This window comes from Syngnathus typhle, linkage group LG7, assembly GCF_033458585.1.
Source record: "Syngnathus typhle isolate RoL2023-S1 ecotype Sweden linkage group LG7, RoL_Styp_1.0, whole genome shotgun sequence".
Taxonomy (NCBI): domain Eukaryota; kingdom Metazoa; phylum Chordata; class Actinopteri; order Syngnathiformes; family Syngnathidae; genus Syngnathus; species Syngnathus typhle.
The window spans coordinates 4,253,512-4,270,325 of record NC_083744.1 but is presented as its reverse complement, the minus strand read 5'-3'; the positions used below and the strand labels follow the sequence as shown (position 1 = coordinate 4,270,325).

General features: G+C 43.3%; 3 protein-coding genes across 8 annotated transcripts; 1 reads left to right on the top strand and 2 right to left on the bottom strand.

The window, feature by feature from the left end:
- Positions 1-192: 192 nt before the first annotated feature.
- Positions 193-5,499, bottom strand: LOC133156533 (guanine nucleotide exchange factor for Rab-3A-like). Of its 5 annotated transcripts, XM_061282338.1 has the most exons (12): positions 5,360-5,498; positions 4,922-5,171; positions 2,791-2,974; positions 2,606-2,701; positions 2,449-2,526; positions 2,171-2,383; positions 1,749-1,877; positions 1,568-1,680; positions 1,329-1,352; positions 948-1,047; positions 813-879; positions 193-715 (listed from the first exon to the last, which is right to left on the bottom strand). In XM_061282338.1, the coding sequence occupies exons 2-12, from the start codon at positions 5,098-5,100 to the stop codon at positions 630-632; spliced, it is 1,269 nt and encodes a 422-aa protein (XP_061138322.1). In that variant the 5' UTR covers positions 5,101-5,171; positions 5,360-5,498; the 3' UTR covers positions 193-629. The 5 variants fall into 5 exon arrangements, 3 of the variants coding, with proteins under 3 accessions (XP_061138322.1, XP_061138323.1, XP_061138324.1); XM_061282339.1 differs by lacking the exon at positions 1,329-1,352 and having other exon boundaries at positions 5,360-5,497; XR_009714877.1 differs by lacking the exon at positions 193-715 and having other exon boundaries at positions 948-1,115; positions 5,360-5,499.
- A 105-nt stretch (positions 5,500-5,604) lies between these two features.
- On the top strand, positions 5,605-10,020 carry LOC133156556 (bestrophin-2-like). The gene is made up of 10 exons (XM_061282368.1): positions 5,605-5,878; positions 5,990-6,256; positions 6,470-6,564; positions 7,041-7,274; positions 7,851-8,005; positions 8,081-8,158; positions 8,235-8,387; positions 8,460-8,540; positions 8,679-8,830; positions 8,973-10,020. Exons 2-10 carry the CDS (start codon positions 6,105-6,107, stop codon positions 10,018-10,020), a joined length of 2,148 nt encoding a protein of 715 aa, XP_061138352.1. The 5' UTR covers positions 5,605-5,878; positions 5,990-6,104.
- On the bottom strand, positions 7,569-16,705 carry LOC133156504 (inner centromere protein-like). 2 transcript variants are annotated; one of them, XM_061282281.1, is made up of 21 exons: positions 16,586-16,705; positions 15,622-15,785; positions 15,433-15,543; positions 14,727-15,346; positions 14,605-14,644; positions 14,300-14,363; positions 14,103-14,223; positions 13,986-14,019; positions 13,736-13,820; positions 13,498-13,635; positions 13,115-13,132; positions 12,811-12,920; positions 12,615-12,735; positions 12,441-12,551; positions 12,240-12,367; positions 11,918-12,002; positions 11,699-11,812; positions 11,466-11,501; positions 11,214-11,276; positions 10,952-11,105; positions 7,569-10,373 (listed from the first exon to the last, which is right to left on the bottom strand). In XM_061282281.1, the coding sequence occupies exons 1-21, from the start codon at positions 16,688-16,690 to the stop codon at positions 10,195-10,197; spliced, it is 2,601 nt and encodes an 866-aa protein (XP_061138265.1). In that variant the 5' UTR covers positions 16,691-16,705; the 3' UTR covers positions 7,569-10,194. The 2 variants fall into 2 exon arrangements, with proteins under 2 accessions (XP_061138265.1, XP_061138266.1); XM_061282282.1 differs by lacking the exon at positions 13,115-13,132.
- Positions 16,706-16,814: the final 109 nt, after the last annotated feature.

The following is a 16,814-nucleotide window of genomic DNA, read 5'->3' as shown; positions in this document are numbered from 1 at the left end:
TTGATGTTTATTTGCTACGCCCGTGTTAAATTCCTGCTTCCAAACCTGTGTAACAACTGTGGGTGTGTCCCAACAGTGCTTTGTGTGGCTGTAAACAGGTCATTCATGGTGATGACCGCAATACACCAGACTCATTCTCATACTTCCAACTAATCTATTCACTACAAACTGAATAAAAGAAATAAAGATAGGTACGGCATAGTCAAACTTTAATGTTGGCAGTTCAATGCCATACAAGCGATTATTGCACCTACATATTTCTTCATTGTCACCTTCAAAATACAGTTGACTATTCAAAATAAAAACTATAATAATACATAATGAGGTAAAATAACCGATGCAAAATGACAGAACATAGCTATGGACTACATTTATGCATTGCTGTCAATGGCTCATACATTGTGTTAATTTTGGATGTGCAAAACGTCATTTGTGTATTTTAGATTTTAGAGCTTGAAAAGCATTTGTATGGACAAATAACATAGTGGGGGACTTTATGCACAAGATTAAAAACTAAGCACGGAAAGATCATAAGCACTTTTGTACTTTGCCTTTTATTGTATAACTGTTTTCTCGGTTGACCTCTTTGTAAACCATACGTGTCATATCATGCTGATCAATCTGGTCATCTAACTCTGCTCTGTGAGAAAAAAACCCAACTTCGCCACACTCATTTCCCTTCGTAGTCGCATCACCTCCCAGAACATCTGCTCGGCTGGAGAAAATGACAACTATCTTATTTTGGGTGCGGTTAAAAACATGACAGCAAGAAAAAAATAATTTAAAAAAAAAACATTTGTGGATGGACTTACCATTATGCCTGACCAAGCCTTGCTGGATGTAGCGGATATATGTAAAAAAGTTGCACACGGCCGTGATCTGGAAAGTCAAAACGAGGCCGTGTTTATCGTAGAAACAGATGATGATAAAGTGACGGACGCACTTACCCGTGCTCGGCTGGAGGGGGAAATATAGTAGTAGTTGCCCTTATCGCCGAGTTTAATGCGATGTCTGCACTGTCTCGACACGCCGCTTAGTGCACATTTTCTGCCGGGAAATTGGGACTGTTCAAAGAACCGCGGCTTGAATAATGGAAACATGCTGTCCAGTCTTTTCTGCCAGACAATGAACATCAAGGATGCACTTTTAGGTAAAAAGGCCCATCCCGGCTGAGGAGAGGGCGAAAAATAATGAGGTGAGGTTAGAGCAATGAGAAGAGGTCAGGCGTATGCACGTGGTAAATTTAGTGACATTTATCACGGAGTTATCTCATGCTGGCAGTCAGTGCGGATTAGTGAAAGAGTGACAAGCTTGCTGAGTGGACTTACGTCTCCACTGCTGCCCTAAAGTAACTGCAAACACAAGATTTGGAAGTGAGACAGTGATTGGAAAAGTGCCCACAGGTCAAATACCCTTATTAGAACTACAATTGGAACCCAGGAAGTTGTACAGTTGGAAATTTAGATTTCCCACTCCCCATTCCATTTTCGATTTTGTAATGGCTGGCCCAAGTTGAGCAGAAAGGAAAGACAGCGTTGGCCGTTGTCGCACACACATAGCAACTCACTTAGGTCCTCCACATTCGATGGCCGAGGCTTTAACTATCGGTAACGCTGACATGGCCACGGGTTCGATAGTCAGAGAGTTGTTTTCTACGGCGCTCTGCACCAGCTGGGACAGCTGTGGACACAGGCAGCTCCACTGATCAGAAAATGGATCTCAACTGAATGTGGCGAGAAGATTCTAACCTCAGATCGCGTAAAAGAGAGACAAGGCCCGATGTCTTCTCTGTAGATGCGACTCATGAGCGCAGATGAGCGATCTAGACTCGGATGCTCTTTCCACATGAGGAACTCTGCGTATAGGACCGAGTCCATCTGTGAAGACAAGACAGTCCCTCACTCATCTCGTCAGCAAAGACAAGGTTCTTAGTGTCGGGCCGGAAGTCAACGTAAATAAGAGGCTGAGCTCGACAGAGGTGGGGGACAGTTACCTGTTCACTCTGCCAAAAAACTCAAAGACTGGCCAGAAAGCTGACAGAGAATTAGAGGAGAACGGGAACAGCAGGCTGAGAGAAAATTTACAAGGAAAGGAAACAAGGTTAAGAGAAGAAGGCCCAAGACTTGAAGGAAGCAAGGAACAATATGGAAAAGCTTGCAACGGTCTTTACCTCTCGGTCCTCTTTGACCACGGGCTGAACGGGAAGTGACGGAGGGTCCGGTTTGCCAGGTGGGGACGGGAATCCGCCGCTCATACTCTTGTTGCGATTGTTTCCGCCGATGGGGAGCTGCAGCTGAGGATGCAGTTGGCGGTTGGGCGCGGATGGAGTGGAGGTCAACACCAGAGACTTGAGCACCGTCACTTCAGCTTGAAGGACGTCAATCTGCCGGCATAATGCAAAAAATGCAAGTTGCGTATCACTAATTGTTTAGCAAAGAGTACACACACCTTTCCCTGAGCCTCCTTCAGTTGTTTCTCTGCTCCTGCTTGTTTGACGTTTGCCTCGCGTACCATCTTGTGAGCTTCCTGTGGAGAAAATGGAATCGATTCCAATTCATTTCAACCAGTAAAATAATTTGAAGGGGGACAACTTTGTAATGATGACCTCAAATAAACTGGCGGTGAGCTCCTCTAGTTCTTGCTCCAACTGAATCCTGACCTGTGACAGACGCTCACATTCTTTATCTTTTAGTTTGAGTTCCTGAAAAGTATGAGGAGAAAGGAGTTCACTTGTGGCACTTCCCTTTTTAAATTATTGCAGTGTGTTTACGTGTTAAAGGCAGCCAGCACCTTCTTTGCAGCATCTAACTGTTCGCTGAGGATCTCCGAGCCTTTTTCGCGAATTTCTTTCTCTCGCATTTCCAAGGAGGTGCTGCGCACGCGGGACTGGACTTCATGGTCTATATCCAGTGTGGGCCCAACCTGGCCTCTTCCCTCCAATCTGGGATCTGGCTCGGGATCCAGATCTACCAACCTGCATGACGTCAAAAACATAACCTATGTTCATTTTCTACCTGATCAGATTTTCTACCACTGTGTTTGCAGACAAATATTGTTTTAATACTTTCAATTAAATGTACTCCCGCACGTTGACCTCATCTTACAGTATGTGGTATGTGGTTGCATACCACACAGAAAACCAGACCTTACACACACAGATGGAAAAGTTACAGCTGCACCACAAACATTTCATTTGCACATTTCATTTGCACCCAAAAGGAGCTCTTGGGCTCGTCCTTTATTTCATGCTTTCACACCCTCAGCGAGAATCATGCTACAGCCACAATAGTAGGCTGCTTTGTCTAGAAATATGCCACGAGGACAGCTGTTTTTTGTTGTTGTTGCCTCAGTGATACTTTATCACTTTGTCAAGAAAAGGTCAGCTGCACTAGAGAGAGAAAAGAAAAAGTCAGATGTGCTGCTTCTCATTTTGGCCCACATTGTGCACTAAAGTTTATGCCATGTCATCATATTTATTTTTGGCCAATTTTGCATTGATCTGACAGTTTTGTGATAATATTGTAAGTTTGAGACACAGGATTGGGATTGTTTTAATATTATTCAAACAGTTCTTATTATTTGTTTCGGTGGGGGGGGGGGGAAATCGTATATCGCTGAAATTGTTTTGATACGGTTCAGTCGCAAAGTGGTCTCACGTGACTTAAAAAACATCTGGTTATAATAAACTGGACTATGTACGCCAACTTTCCTAGCACGGCATGGTTATAAACTTGAACGGCAATAATGGGAAAAGCAACTTTTTACAACAACAAATCAATTCCTGGCTATTTGAATGTTCCCAACATTATGACGTAAAAGCTCAAAGTTAGTTTCGCGCGACAGAGCAGTCGCACTTTAAGCTAGCCAGGCGATTTACAACTTTGTTCATATTTTCCCCTTCAAAGAAAGAGTGACACTTTTACCCTGTCAGCGTCCAGAAGAGAAGACCCTGTCCCCACTTCAGTTTGTCTGCCGCCTGCGTCCTTAAGTTGTCCGTGTTGTTGAAATTGTCGAAATGTGACGAGCTCCGAGTTTAAAATCAGTGCCTCACACAACGCGAAGGAATGCGGACGCTGACGTCATCAAGTACTGGCTCAGCAGGCAGCAAACAACAATGACCGCGAATGCTTATTTCGCACTTTTCCTAGCCGTAACTTCATATTTCCCCTTTAAAAAAAACAAAAAACATTTGTTTTATTCTGCCTGTCTTCCAAGTCACGTGACACCAAACCCACTCTCGATGCCAGAGTCCCGACATAAAGTCACGTGACCAAATTCGTCACACCATATAAACACCATATATATTTTCCTGAGCATCCAATCAAATTGCTCTTAGATCAGATCACAATCTATGATATGCTGTGAGAAGTATTAAAGGTAAAGTCCAAGTCATTCTCTGAGCCTAATACTGTCATGAAGGCAGGGCGACCAACTGCAGCTCGGACCAGGGTTTAATGAAGAACTCCAAAGACAAACTATAGATGCTCGACTCGGGACGTGAATAACTGAAAAGACACAAATAGAACAGAACAGACTGGAGACTAGAAACGAGAAGACATGAGACGAGAGACGAGAACAATCCGACAGGGAGACAGGATTTAAATATATGACAGGTAACGAGAGGCAGGTGACGGCGATTACATAGAGCACAGGAGGGGAGGGGCGAGCACACAGACACGCGAACCGAAACGATGACATTAAAACAAGGACACAAACTGTGACAGAGCTTGACAAATACAGTATTCTGATTTTGTGGAATATGGATAAGGCAATAAAATCCAACCCTTTTTATCCAACTGGGGGGGTAGTCCTAGTACCAGTAGTTCTAATCTCTTTGTCCATTAAGAATGACACAAATTGTACAATAATCCACTACAATCTCTGCATAAATCAGAATATGTCCCCCAATTGTTTCCCATACCTTCCTACCACACAGCCCTTCTCCTCAGCCTCGGATGGCGTCCCAAAGAACACAGCAGAGGAATACACTGCTATTCCCGACCTCCCCGCCTTCAGGACTTCATAGGCTCGACCGGACGAGGTCGGGGGCGGCGGAGAGGGGGAAATCCGAACACTGTGAATTCCCTCGAAAGCATCCATGTCACTCAAAAGAAGAAATCTGGTTCAATTGTGTGGAAGTAAACAATTGGACCAGAGCTTATGGGTGGCCTCTGAAAACAGAGAAGGGGCGTTAGACAATGCTTCATACAATAATGCTATACAGTATATAAATAAATGACCTTTAAATGTTTTCAGAAGTGCCACCACACCTCAATGCTGCACACAATGTCCAAACGTCTTTAAAGGGACTGTTCATTCCTAACTGAGCTCATCTGATATGCAAGAAAGTCACACTTACCAAAGTCGAACATGAAAGAGCGTTGCAGGAGTTTTGCTGATCGAGCCGTGTCCGCACTTCGCCCTTGCCGCTGCTTTTCTGGTTAGACAGCAGGGGTTAATAATCACTCACACCACTAACAGCTCCTGGCCCACAACTACCCGGCTGTGCGCATTTCTTCCGTCAGAGGGCTCACCGTGGTTTCTCATAATAATAATAATCATGGTGAAACACAAATTCATAAAAGACGGAATTTCACCGTGAGAGCGCCTGAGTGTTCTAATAAGTTTTTTTAATATTTTTTTATTGATATTATGTATGTAAGTGACCAGCTGTTTGTGATTTGTTGGGATTAACACAGCCTGCGGAAGCCAACAATGCAGCTTTGTTGCTCAAAAGAGCTTAAGACATCAAGTGACCGGAGGTGTAGAAACTCCACGCTCTCCTTTTTCTGGTCCCGCTTCTCTTTTCTCCAACATTCTCTCTCCACGGAGGCCAAGTGTACGGCTCACTTGCAGCTATGGCGATACGCATTCAGCGGTGAGTTGTGAATCTTTCAAGTTGACCTTTTGTGGTCCTGAAGACAGCAGATCGCATCTGGCTTCACGTTATCAAATCATCATTGTTGGCCGTATGGATTTGGGTTGACAGCAGATCAAGCCGACCGATTGCTGATTCTGCGATCTGACGAGACACCGGAGGCGTCCTTCATGTCAGGCCAATGCGAGACGAGGGAGTCGGCCTTTAAGAAGAAGCGGCAGCGGCAATGACAGTGACCTACTCTCGCAGAGTGGCTGACGCAGGCCTCGGCACTTTCTTCCACCTGTTACTGCGCTGGAAAGGCAGCATCTATAAGCTCCTCTACAGGGAGCTCATCATCTTCACCTTGCTCTACTGCTTCTTCAGCATCGGTTATAGGTACCAATACCTTCAATGATTTTAATGAAATGATTATTATTTACATTTTTATTATTTATTTTCTTATTTTATTTTATTTATTTTATTAGTTTAATTTATTCATCTTATTTGTTTTATTATTTTAATTATATTCATTAAGAAACTGATCATGTTAGTTACTCGTTATTTTTGTGAATGCGATGTATTAATGTGTTAAGTTCTTTTCCACACTAGGTTTGTGTTAAATGTTGAGCAGAAGAGGCAGTTTGAGAAGCTGTCCATATACTGTGACCGCTACGCAGAGCTCATCCCAGTGTCCTTTGTTCTCGGTAGGGCTGTCACAATCGAATACCTTTAGAATGGATTATTCTAATGATTATTCGTCGATGAATCAAATAATCGGATAAAACTTTCTTTTCATTAAAGTGCATTACAAACGTTTTCGCCAATTACTGTTTAGGAATCAATTATTTGATTATATCTGGTATTATATAGCGATTAAAAAACAACCGAACAACAGTTAAGCAATATCACAACGTAAAAGTAGTCGTTAGCTAGTTATTATTCATATTTTGATTAAACACAAGATAAATCAGTCTGTTTTCATGAAGGATTGGATAAATTATAGAATTGTGAGAGACTGAAATTAGAAGATGTGGACAATTTTTAATTCGAGATACTTACTTCATTAAAATACTAGGCGATTTATGTGGTTTATTTTCGATTAATTTGGACACCTAGTTCTCTGTGTCTACCTTCTAGTAAATAATCCCAAGTGGGTTCCAACTTCAACATTGCTTGGCAGGTTTCTATGTGACCTTGGTGGTGTCCCGCTGGTGGGGTCAGTTTGAAAACGTCCCCTGGCCAGACCGCCTGGCATCACTGGTGGGAGGTCACGTGCGCGGAGCAGACGAGGCCGCCAGGTTGACCCGGCGCACTCTGGTGCGGTACGCCAATCTCTCCGGGGTGCTCATCTACCGTTCGGTCAGCACGGCCGTCTATAAGAGGTTCCCCACCATGGAGCACTTGGTGCAAGCAGGTACGCTGGTCAAACGGAAACGCTGAACCTTGGCTTGAGTACTAAGCCCAATTCAGGCACAAAGTGGCGTGTTTGCAGTCTTTGAACAGTACACACTTTGTGTACCAATGATGTAATGTCGCGCTGAGATTATTAAGATTTCAAGGTGTTTACAGCCATTCCCAGTTGAGGTTTATTATCAAAGTGTCAAAGTAAACAACGTTTAAAATAACCACCTAGCTTTTTGACCTAATGTTGACAAACAATGGTAACCCCATTGGCAGGCTAACAATTAGCATCTTCATATTGTCAAAGTCAAAAGTCAAAGTCTGCTTTATTGTCAATTTCTTCACATGCCAAGACACACAAAGAAATCGAAATTTCGTTCCCACTCTCCCACGGTGACAAGACATAGTAAACAATATACAACATACAAGTACAATACATACAAGTTAACACCCCAAAAAAATAAAAACAAGAAAGCAGAAAATATGACTCACAAGCATATATTCTTTATCCTCTGCAAAGAAAAACAAATATTACCCTGACTATTCTCTTTGTGTATTGACTTCAAAAGAGACATGAACTTTTTTTCAGGTTTGATGACATCAGAGGAACTGAGGCATCTGGAGGACTTGCCCTCCCCCCATAACAAGTTCTGGGTTCCCTGCATGTGGTTTGTGAGTCTGGCTTTGCGGGCCCGGACTGAGGGTCGCATCAACAACGACGTGGCTCTCACAGCCATCCTCACTGTACGTTTGTCCCGACTGCAAATGTGAACAGCTTTGAACAGTCCTAAATAATGTCTGATGTTCTTCACTGTTTAGGAGTTGAACAGTTTACGTGCAAAGTGCATGAAGCTGTACGGATATGATTGGATCAGCCTGCCTCTTGTGTATACTCAGGTTTGTTTCAGTTGATATGAGGTCTGAATGTAAAAAAGAAATTTCTGCCCCTACTTCACTAGTATGTGGTGTCTAGGTGGCAACGGTGGCAGTCTACAGCTTCTTCCTAGCTTGTCTGATTGGTCGTCAGTTCTTAGACCCGGGCCAAGGCTATCCCGGACACGACCTGGACTTCTATTTGCCCGTTTTCACGCTGCTGCAGTTTTTCTTCTATGTTGGCTGGTTGAAGGTTTGACACCATTGATGATCTAATCTAATCTGTTTGACGCTTGGTCCGTGTCTGATTTGGTCTTGCTTTTAGGTGGCAGAGCAACTCATCAATCCTTTTGGCGAAGACGATGACGACTTTGAGACGAACTGGCTTGTCGATCGCAATTTACAGGTTCTGATGTGATCTGAAATTATTCTTTGTGATCGGTCCAATGTGATGTCAAATATACACCGTGGCTGAAAAATGGCTGATTTACATAAGAACAAAGGAGCTGTCACTATTGGTCCTAGCTGTGTGATTGTGTTTCAGGTATCTTTGCTGTCTGTGGATGAGATGTACGACAGCCTCCCTCTAGTTGAGAAGGACATGTACTGGAATGAGTCCGAGCCTCGCCCTCCCTACACTACTGCCAGCGCAGATCACTGCAAACCGTCATTTATGGGTTCGGCTTTGGATATTAGGTATGCTTTAAAGTCAAATCTTCTACGAGAGTCTAAAAACTGTATTCTGAATATTTGAGCGAATTTGGACACTCGATATAGGGAATCTGGAATCATTCTGAACAGCGTTTCATTGCTATTATGATATTGTTGTGCTCTATAGTGTTCCTAAAGAGGAAATGGAGTTTCAGTCCAATTTGGAGCAGATTAAAGAAAACGAGGAAGCCAACTACTCCACTCCGCTGTTGGGAGGTTTGGGTCGCTTCCTGGGTGTCCAGTCCCCCAGCTTCCCTCGCTCTTCTCGGGTCTCCCTGCTCCGGCGCCGTCCCGGAGCCCCATTGAGTCGATTCCCCCTGTACTTACACCCAGAAGCTCAGTCGGTCACCAACCAAGCCCGCCAGCCCTTAAATGCAGATCGAGATCAGGATTATGTCTTCTCCGGGATGCCCTTATATGAGAGAGCAGGCTTCTACAGTTGCCCCCAGACGCCAATCCATTGCGTTCCCCCAGCAATGCCCCGACCTCGACCTGCCCGGCGACTTCTGAATGAATGGGATCAGAGCTGCAGCTCCCTCGCGCCTCAGACTGTCGGCTCACAGCTTCTACCCCCCAACACCCCCAGTCACAATCCGCCACCATCGTCGGCTTTCCCCTGGCTGAGCGAGGACGGCGAAACGTCCGCCGCCCCGGCCTTCTCCTTCCCCGACCCTCCGCCCGAGCTTTGTCCCATATCCAAACTCCGACGTGGACACGGCCTGCTGTCTCGCCGGCCTCCTCTTCCGTGCCTGACACTGGAAACGTTGCCGTCCGCCGACAGCCAGGCGGGACCCCAGAGCGCTAGAGCGACAGGAAGCGGGGGAGAAAGGGTGTTCTCGTTCACCCCTCCCTATCGTCATGGACCGGCAAATCCAAATAATCCTAACAGTAGCTCGAGCAGTATTAATGTGACAAGCAGCAGCGGCGCTGGCACGACAGGAAATCTTCTCAACACCAACAATCTTAGCAGCTTTGGTAACTTTGCGGCCAATGTTAAGGCCAGCAACGGTGGGCTCAATACAATGACCGCACCCAGCTCGATGCCTTCGCAACAAGAAGCCAATCAGCAAAATTCCCCTAATGATTCTGGAATCTCATTGGCTGAAGGAGACTTGCTGGGCGTGCTCGTAGATGGCGGCGGAAACAAAGCAGCAACGAGCAGGAAGCAGGACTAAGAAAATTCTGTCTGTATGTCACATGCCAAACAAAACAATTTCAGGTATTTAACAGTAAAAAAAAGTCATCTGTGATAGACATTCACTTATTTTCCATGAAAACCGATTACCTTTTTATTGGGATTAAGTTGAAATTAAAAAAAAAAAAAATGTGTACAGCACGGTATCACTCCATCAGTATTTGCTGGCGTTGGGGGGTGAGTGCCACACAGCAGAGCTGGTGCGTTTAAAGTAACGCGATTTCCTCTTGTAAAACAGCTTCTCCAGTTTAGGCGGCTCGATTGGTCCAAAGAAAGAATCCATGTCTGGAGGGTTGAAGTACTGCCTCAAAATAATCTGCTCTAGATTGTGACCTGGGAGGAAGATCAAATAATATTCACTATTCATACGATGGCTTTTTTTCCCCTTTTAATTTGCCTCATTCCGCCCTGATGCTGCATATAATATAATACAGCAATTAAGACTAAGATTCACAACAATGACAAGACATTGGAAAAAAACAACAACTATACTTTGGGAATCGCTCATCAAAAGATGATTCAGCAACGATTCAAGGCTGTAATGATTCAATTCGGTTCACTTAAAAAATAAAAAAATGGCTCCCTTCATGAATGCACTGTCATCCTATTTTGGGAAACGATTTCTCCTGCCTCATCTGTCCGTCATTTTGTCCTCTGCTTTGGGAACTCCCAAGTTGCGATAAAATCCTCTTCCATGCTTTTAACAGTTCTGAAAATTTGGCAACCCGGAGCAAGTCTGCACTGAAACATTTTCCGCAACACGACCCAGCTATCGAAAGACGATATGACGATTCGAGGATGCAACCATTTTGAAAATGGAACCATTCGATTCATCAAATCAAAACAACAGTTGCCGATTCCAGACGCTTTATCTTACACCTCTTTAGTTATCCAAATTTTAAGATGCATACCTTTTGCCCAAGAGGGAATGGGCTTTCTTGGCTTCGACTCATCATCAGTAGAATCATCACTGTTTAGGTCCATCCCATAGTTTTCTGGATTTTTGGACAAAGTCAAAGTTTTGTTGACACCCTTTGGAGTGATGGAATAAGACTGTGGTGATTTCTGCCAGGGAGGAAACACACTTTTTGAGAGCGTCTAAAAAAAAATATCTCAATGAAAATTTGAATAAACCACTACATGTGCTTTGGATGTATCAGTTTCCCGATTTACCTCAACATCCACAGTCACGTTGAGGCCGACACCTTTTCCTGCCGGAGTTTTCAACAAAGAATTCTGTGGAGGGGAATAAAAATCGTGGAAAGGAGTTTCAAAATATTCTGCCAAAAAAAAATATCAATCTCTTGTAAAATTGGTCAGAATATTAAATATTATCTAGCAAAATGCAACAAGGTAATGTACACAAGAAAGAAATTACGAGTTTGGTGAAAGTAAAAGAAAAAAAAAAAAACAGATTGACGGTACCTCAACATCCATAGTCACATTGAGGGGAACAGCTTTCTGTATAGAAAAGGAAGTCACAGGGGAAGAAAAAAAGATATAAAATCAATAAAATCTTTACATTTATTTTTAAATGGGGCGGCAGGGGGAGACGGGATGATATACTTTAGGGGGAACCCGATTACAGGTTTCATTACAGGTATTCCCACTGTAATTACTTAACAAAATAATTGACAAAATATATTTTTTCTATTCACCTTTGCAACTTTTATAGCAGCAGCAGCAGCAGCCTCTTTGTCTTTCGCAGCCTTCTCCTCTGCAGCTAACCTCTGCTGTTCCTCTTCCTGGTGGAACAGAGAGAATTTTAGAATCTGAATTGACAAAGCAGTAGGGAAGCATTTTTTGGAACAAACTCACGTAATTTGCACTTTGTATAGTTTTTTTTTTTTTGGGAAGCAAACAACATCGATCTTCACCTGTTTTCTTTTCTCTTCCTTCTCGCGAGCTGCTCTTTCCAGTTCCCGTTGCAGAGCGAAAGCCTTTTCTTTTTCAACTCGCTCCCTGGACAAACAACAACACAAAAGAATCAATATAAGGCAGAAACAAAGTTATATGGTTGACCATTTTAATAAACAGACATTTCATTCTTTTATTTTGTGTGCCTGTTTTAGAGTCAATTGTTGAAGACACTTGTGGTGTCAATATTGCTGCTTTTGATCTTTTATTGGTGGGTCTGAATCATTCCCTGCATTAAAGGGGGGTGGGGTATGGACTATCAAACTTGTTTCAAAAGATGACCTTTCAGCAGCAGCTAGGCGTTGACTCTCCAGCTCCAAGGCTCTGCGAGCTTCTGCTAGCTTTTTGGGTTTTAATTCATCCTCCTTGGCCTTCTTAGTCAGCAACTCTTGTTGGCGCTTCTCCTCCTCCTAAAGTTGGAGGAGGAAAAAAAAAAAAGCGGGTTTAGATGTGTGGAGACATCAAACGAAATACAAATCTTACCGCTTGTTGAATCTTCTTCCTTTTCATTTCTTCTTCCAGCTTCCGTTTCTGTTCAAGCTCTTCCTGGCGTTTGGTGGCAGTTCGCTTCTTGGCCATCTCTGCCGCCTGACGCTGCATTCACAGACCGTTGATCTACCTGGACGTGGCACAACCATCCCAAATGCAAACCCTCACCTTATCATTTTTCTCATCAATGTTGGCCATTTTTTGCTCAATCTTCTTCTTTTTTTCTTCTTCCCTCTGCACTTCTTTCTCTTTTGCCTCAGTCACCTTTCTTAGCCTCTCATCCCTCTTCCTAAAGTACAAAAAAAAAAGTCATTTGAGCAATCCAATCACAAAGGCAGTGCTTTTTTCCCCAACCGGATCAAACCTTTTATACTCCTCTTGCTTCTTTTTTTTCTCCTCCTCCATTTTCCTCATTCGCTCCTCTTCCTGTTCCTGCTTCTTTCTCAGTGCTTCCAGCTTTTGCCGCTCTCTGGCCTGTCGAATTTAGAAAATAAGCGGTAAAGCCGCACCCAACAATGGAACTTCACTACGGCCTCCCGTATCAAGACAAACGGTGAGTGCACACAGGTTAGGATGTGTCTGGGGGGGGGGGGGGGGGGGCTTTAGTTTAGTACTAAATGAGTGGGCACTATCACCAAAATGACCACCAACAGTGCTCGTGTACTTACCACTCTAGTCATGCCCATCTGGAGAGAGGAAATACAAATAAAATGATGCAATGCAATGATTCCGGCTCAACTAAATTGCATCTACAGCACATTGAAAATGGCCCATGGTGACTGTAGTGTGTAACGTCAAATTCAATTTGATACATTATCGTCTACATAATATCACTTTTAGAAATCAGCACTTAAACTAAACATGCTTAATATACTCAAACATTGCCTGTAGTTAATAAAGGACTCATGATGCTGACGTTTTAAAAGTGCTTTGTAATTTGAACAAAATACTGCAGGTTTGCTGTTTTTGTGTGTGTGTGTGTGTGTGTGTGTGTGTGTGTGTGTGTGTGTGTGTGTGTGTGTGTGTGTGAGGGGTTGGAATTAATGCTGACCTTTGGGTCAAACTTCAGAGGAGTGTTCTGTCGAATGAAGGATTTGACCACAGAACTACGGCTGTAGGCAGTCGGAGTCATCAGCATCTGATTCTTCTGCACAGTGTGAAGAAATGATTTCATGTGCGGTCTGGGAGCCTTGTAAGAGGAGGGGGGGGGAAAGAATATACTTATAAAACTGTCAATTTAAGACAACATTCTAATTTGTGGATTTTTATGATTTATTCGGCAATCTTACACTCTGATTGTTCTTGAGGTTCGAGAACCTCTTTGTAGGTCTTTCTGGAGGGGAGGCCGTTTTGCGTTTGACGCAATTAGTTGACCTGGGGAAACATACAAACAAAACAAAGAACATATCAGATACGTGACACTTGGAAATAATAAAGAATTGAAAATAAATTAAGTATAATCATTCAATTGATACTGGTCACTTATAACAGCCATAGTTGGACACGGAGTCAAAAGAGTTTAAACTGTTTGAAACTCACCTTTGACTCGGCAGTGGGCTCTGTTTCATGTTAACTGGAACAAAGAGAAAACAATTTATTAACAACAATTTAAGGCCAATTATTATTGGCGGATGGGATGGAAGCATAAGCAAATACCTGATGTCTTTTGTTCGTTGTACCGCTCGGGAGAATACAGTGAAGGTGGGGCCAGCTTGGGGGAGTTTACAGCCACAGAACGAGTGACATGTGCCAATAATGGCTGCTCACTCAACACGGGCTGCATAAGTAGAATTGTATGACACAAGTTTTAACAATCGCGAATGATCAAACTGGAAATTAGGAGAACACAGTACCTCAGGAGGATCGGCTGAAGTGATCATGGCAACTTCAGGATCTGTGGTCACAGGTTCGGATGCTCTGTGGTGGTCATAAATGATAATAGTTAAAGGGGATAATTTATAAAAAAGAAAAAAAGAGTAAGGAATGGAAATGATCGTGATTGATTTTAGCAGTTTGGTAACCCCAAATCACATCACGGAAATTACGATATCTGTGTGATCATTTTTACTGAAATCGTTCAGTCTTAACCATCTTGCTATTTTTTTGCAGGTGCTGAATGTAGAGTATATTCAACCAAGAAAATATTTGTAGTACTTACACTTCATCTATCTCTTCCATTGACTCACAAGGAGAAGTGGCTACCCAAAAAAAAAAAAGAGTCTTAAGATACACTAACAAGCCAAATAAGACTGCAAATCTGAATAAAATGTTGAGTCTTACAGTCGATGATGCTGCTTCGCGATGAGTTGGCCTTGCGAGACGCGTTCTTCTTCAGCAAGGACCGCCGAGAGCTACGGCGCAGAGACTCCTGCATCATGCTGTGCCGCAAACTGGCCAGGGAGCGACGGGCCTTCAATGAGCACCTCACGGAGCTGCGCCGTGAGCTTCTGCCATTGCCGGCTATCGCGATCTTTGCAGCGCTGCGCCCAGGTGAAGGTATGGGCTGGATTTCTTGCTCAGCAGACAAACGCTCTGATGCAGAGATGCTGACCACAACGTTAGGTGACTCTATCTTAATTGGAGAATGCCTTCTGACATCACACGGCTCTTCCGGTGGGACGTCTGTATTGTCCACCTCGGTATTTTTAGCCACGCTTTCATCCTCAACCAGCTCTGGCTTTTTGTTACACTCAACTTGAATCTCGGGGATTGTACGAGAAGGCTGGTTCACATCCTCGGCAATCTCCGCGATGCTTTGTTTATTTTTGCGAGTAGTGCGTTTTGGACGTGCACCGGTGCTGCTGCCAGCTGCGGAAACATCGGCAATGGCATTCTCAGAAATGAAGTCCAGTTGCTTGATAGTGACGCTACGGAGATTACTTCGTCGACCCCTTGAGAGCCTGCATCACAAAGGGCAAATTAAGTCACACCAGGTTTCAAAAAAATCAATAATTGAAACTGGAAACTTTGTCAAAGTGTAGCAAACCTGCGCCTGAATTGAGAATCTTCCTGCCGGCCGACCGACACGCGCTTCCTGCGACTATTCTTCTTTTGTGATGGCGTTTTGGGCATTAACTCCGGTTCAAAATTAGAATCGCTACAAATGAAAGAAAGCACAATTGTTAGAAGTTTATTCACTATTGTTCATGTTGTATGTTATTAAACATTCACCCACCTTGAAAACATCAGTTTGGCCTCCTGTTGGATCTCCTCAAGCCAAACCATGTGGACATTGTCAATGTCATTTAAAAACTCTTGCGTTTTATCAGCAAACATCTTCGTCAGAGACAACAAAGATGATTTTACAGTGCTCATGGTGGCAGATGGAGGCTTGTCGCTCTGAAACACATGACATTTGAGAAAATCTTCACAACTGGGGTTCCATTACAGAGCAGTGGATTGAGGAATTCACCTAGCGATCGCAAATTTAAGTGGTTGGATTGTAATAATCACTTAGATACAAAGCGACCTACGGGCATAGGCCTATTACCGGTTTGACGAACTATGAAATCAAAGTTCCATCAACCACTCAAACTATCCATCGGCGGTAATGAAAACAACAGACATACAAGGCAAAAACAAAAGTTTACCACTTGCTTTAGGAAATCGCTTTTGACGTCTGGTTCGGTTAGATATCAGTTCATTGTTGATGTTTCAAATAGTTGCTCACGAATAATCGAAGAATATGTCGGATTAAACAACAACAACAACAACAACAAAACCAGTCAATTCAAGGATTTTAAACATAAGCAACTAAAGTAACAGTTGACCAGGCCAAAGTGGATTCTGTTGTATTCACGCGCGCTGGGCCTTGTTTTAGGCTGTCGAACACGGTAACGTTACTGCGATTTATCAAATTGAAACAAATTTGATTATTTTTTTAGGACGCTATTTACTAGTACGTTAAGTAGTTACACCAATATTACGACGGTGAGTAGCAAACATAACATTTTCTGTCATTTATGTACAGGCGGCAATTCCCAGAAGCTATGAAAGGAAGTAATGTCACATTATTTACCATGTTAACAGGAAGAAATATGAAGGGAATCCAATGATTGCGCCTCCGTAAAATCGAATATGATCTTAAGCAAAAGCCATAAAAAAAAAAATGTCTTGGTTAATCGTCAAGTAAATTTTACCGAGCGCCGATATCCAAGACAGCCCCACACTGGCGCAGCTGCAGAAACTTTGAAATTCAAACTGCAGCGGCCAATGGGAAGGTGGGACCTGGTGACGTCATTCATCAAAAGTAGTCTTCGTTTTGTAAACCATGTACTCTAAAATGGGCGGGTTTATCTGTGCAAACACTTTACGGGATAGGAAACAATCGAAAGCTAAATACAAATCGAGCAAACCCCAATGGAAAAT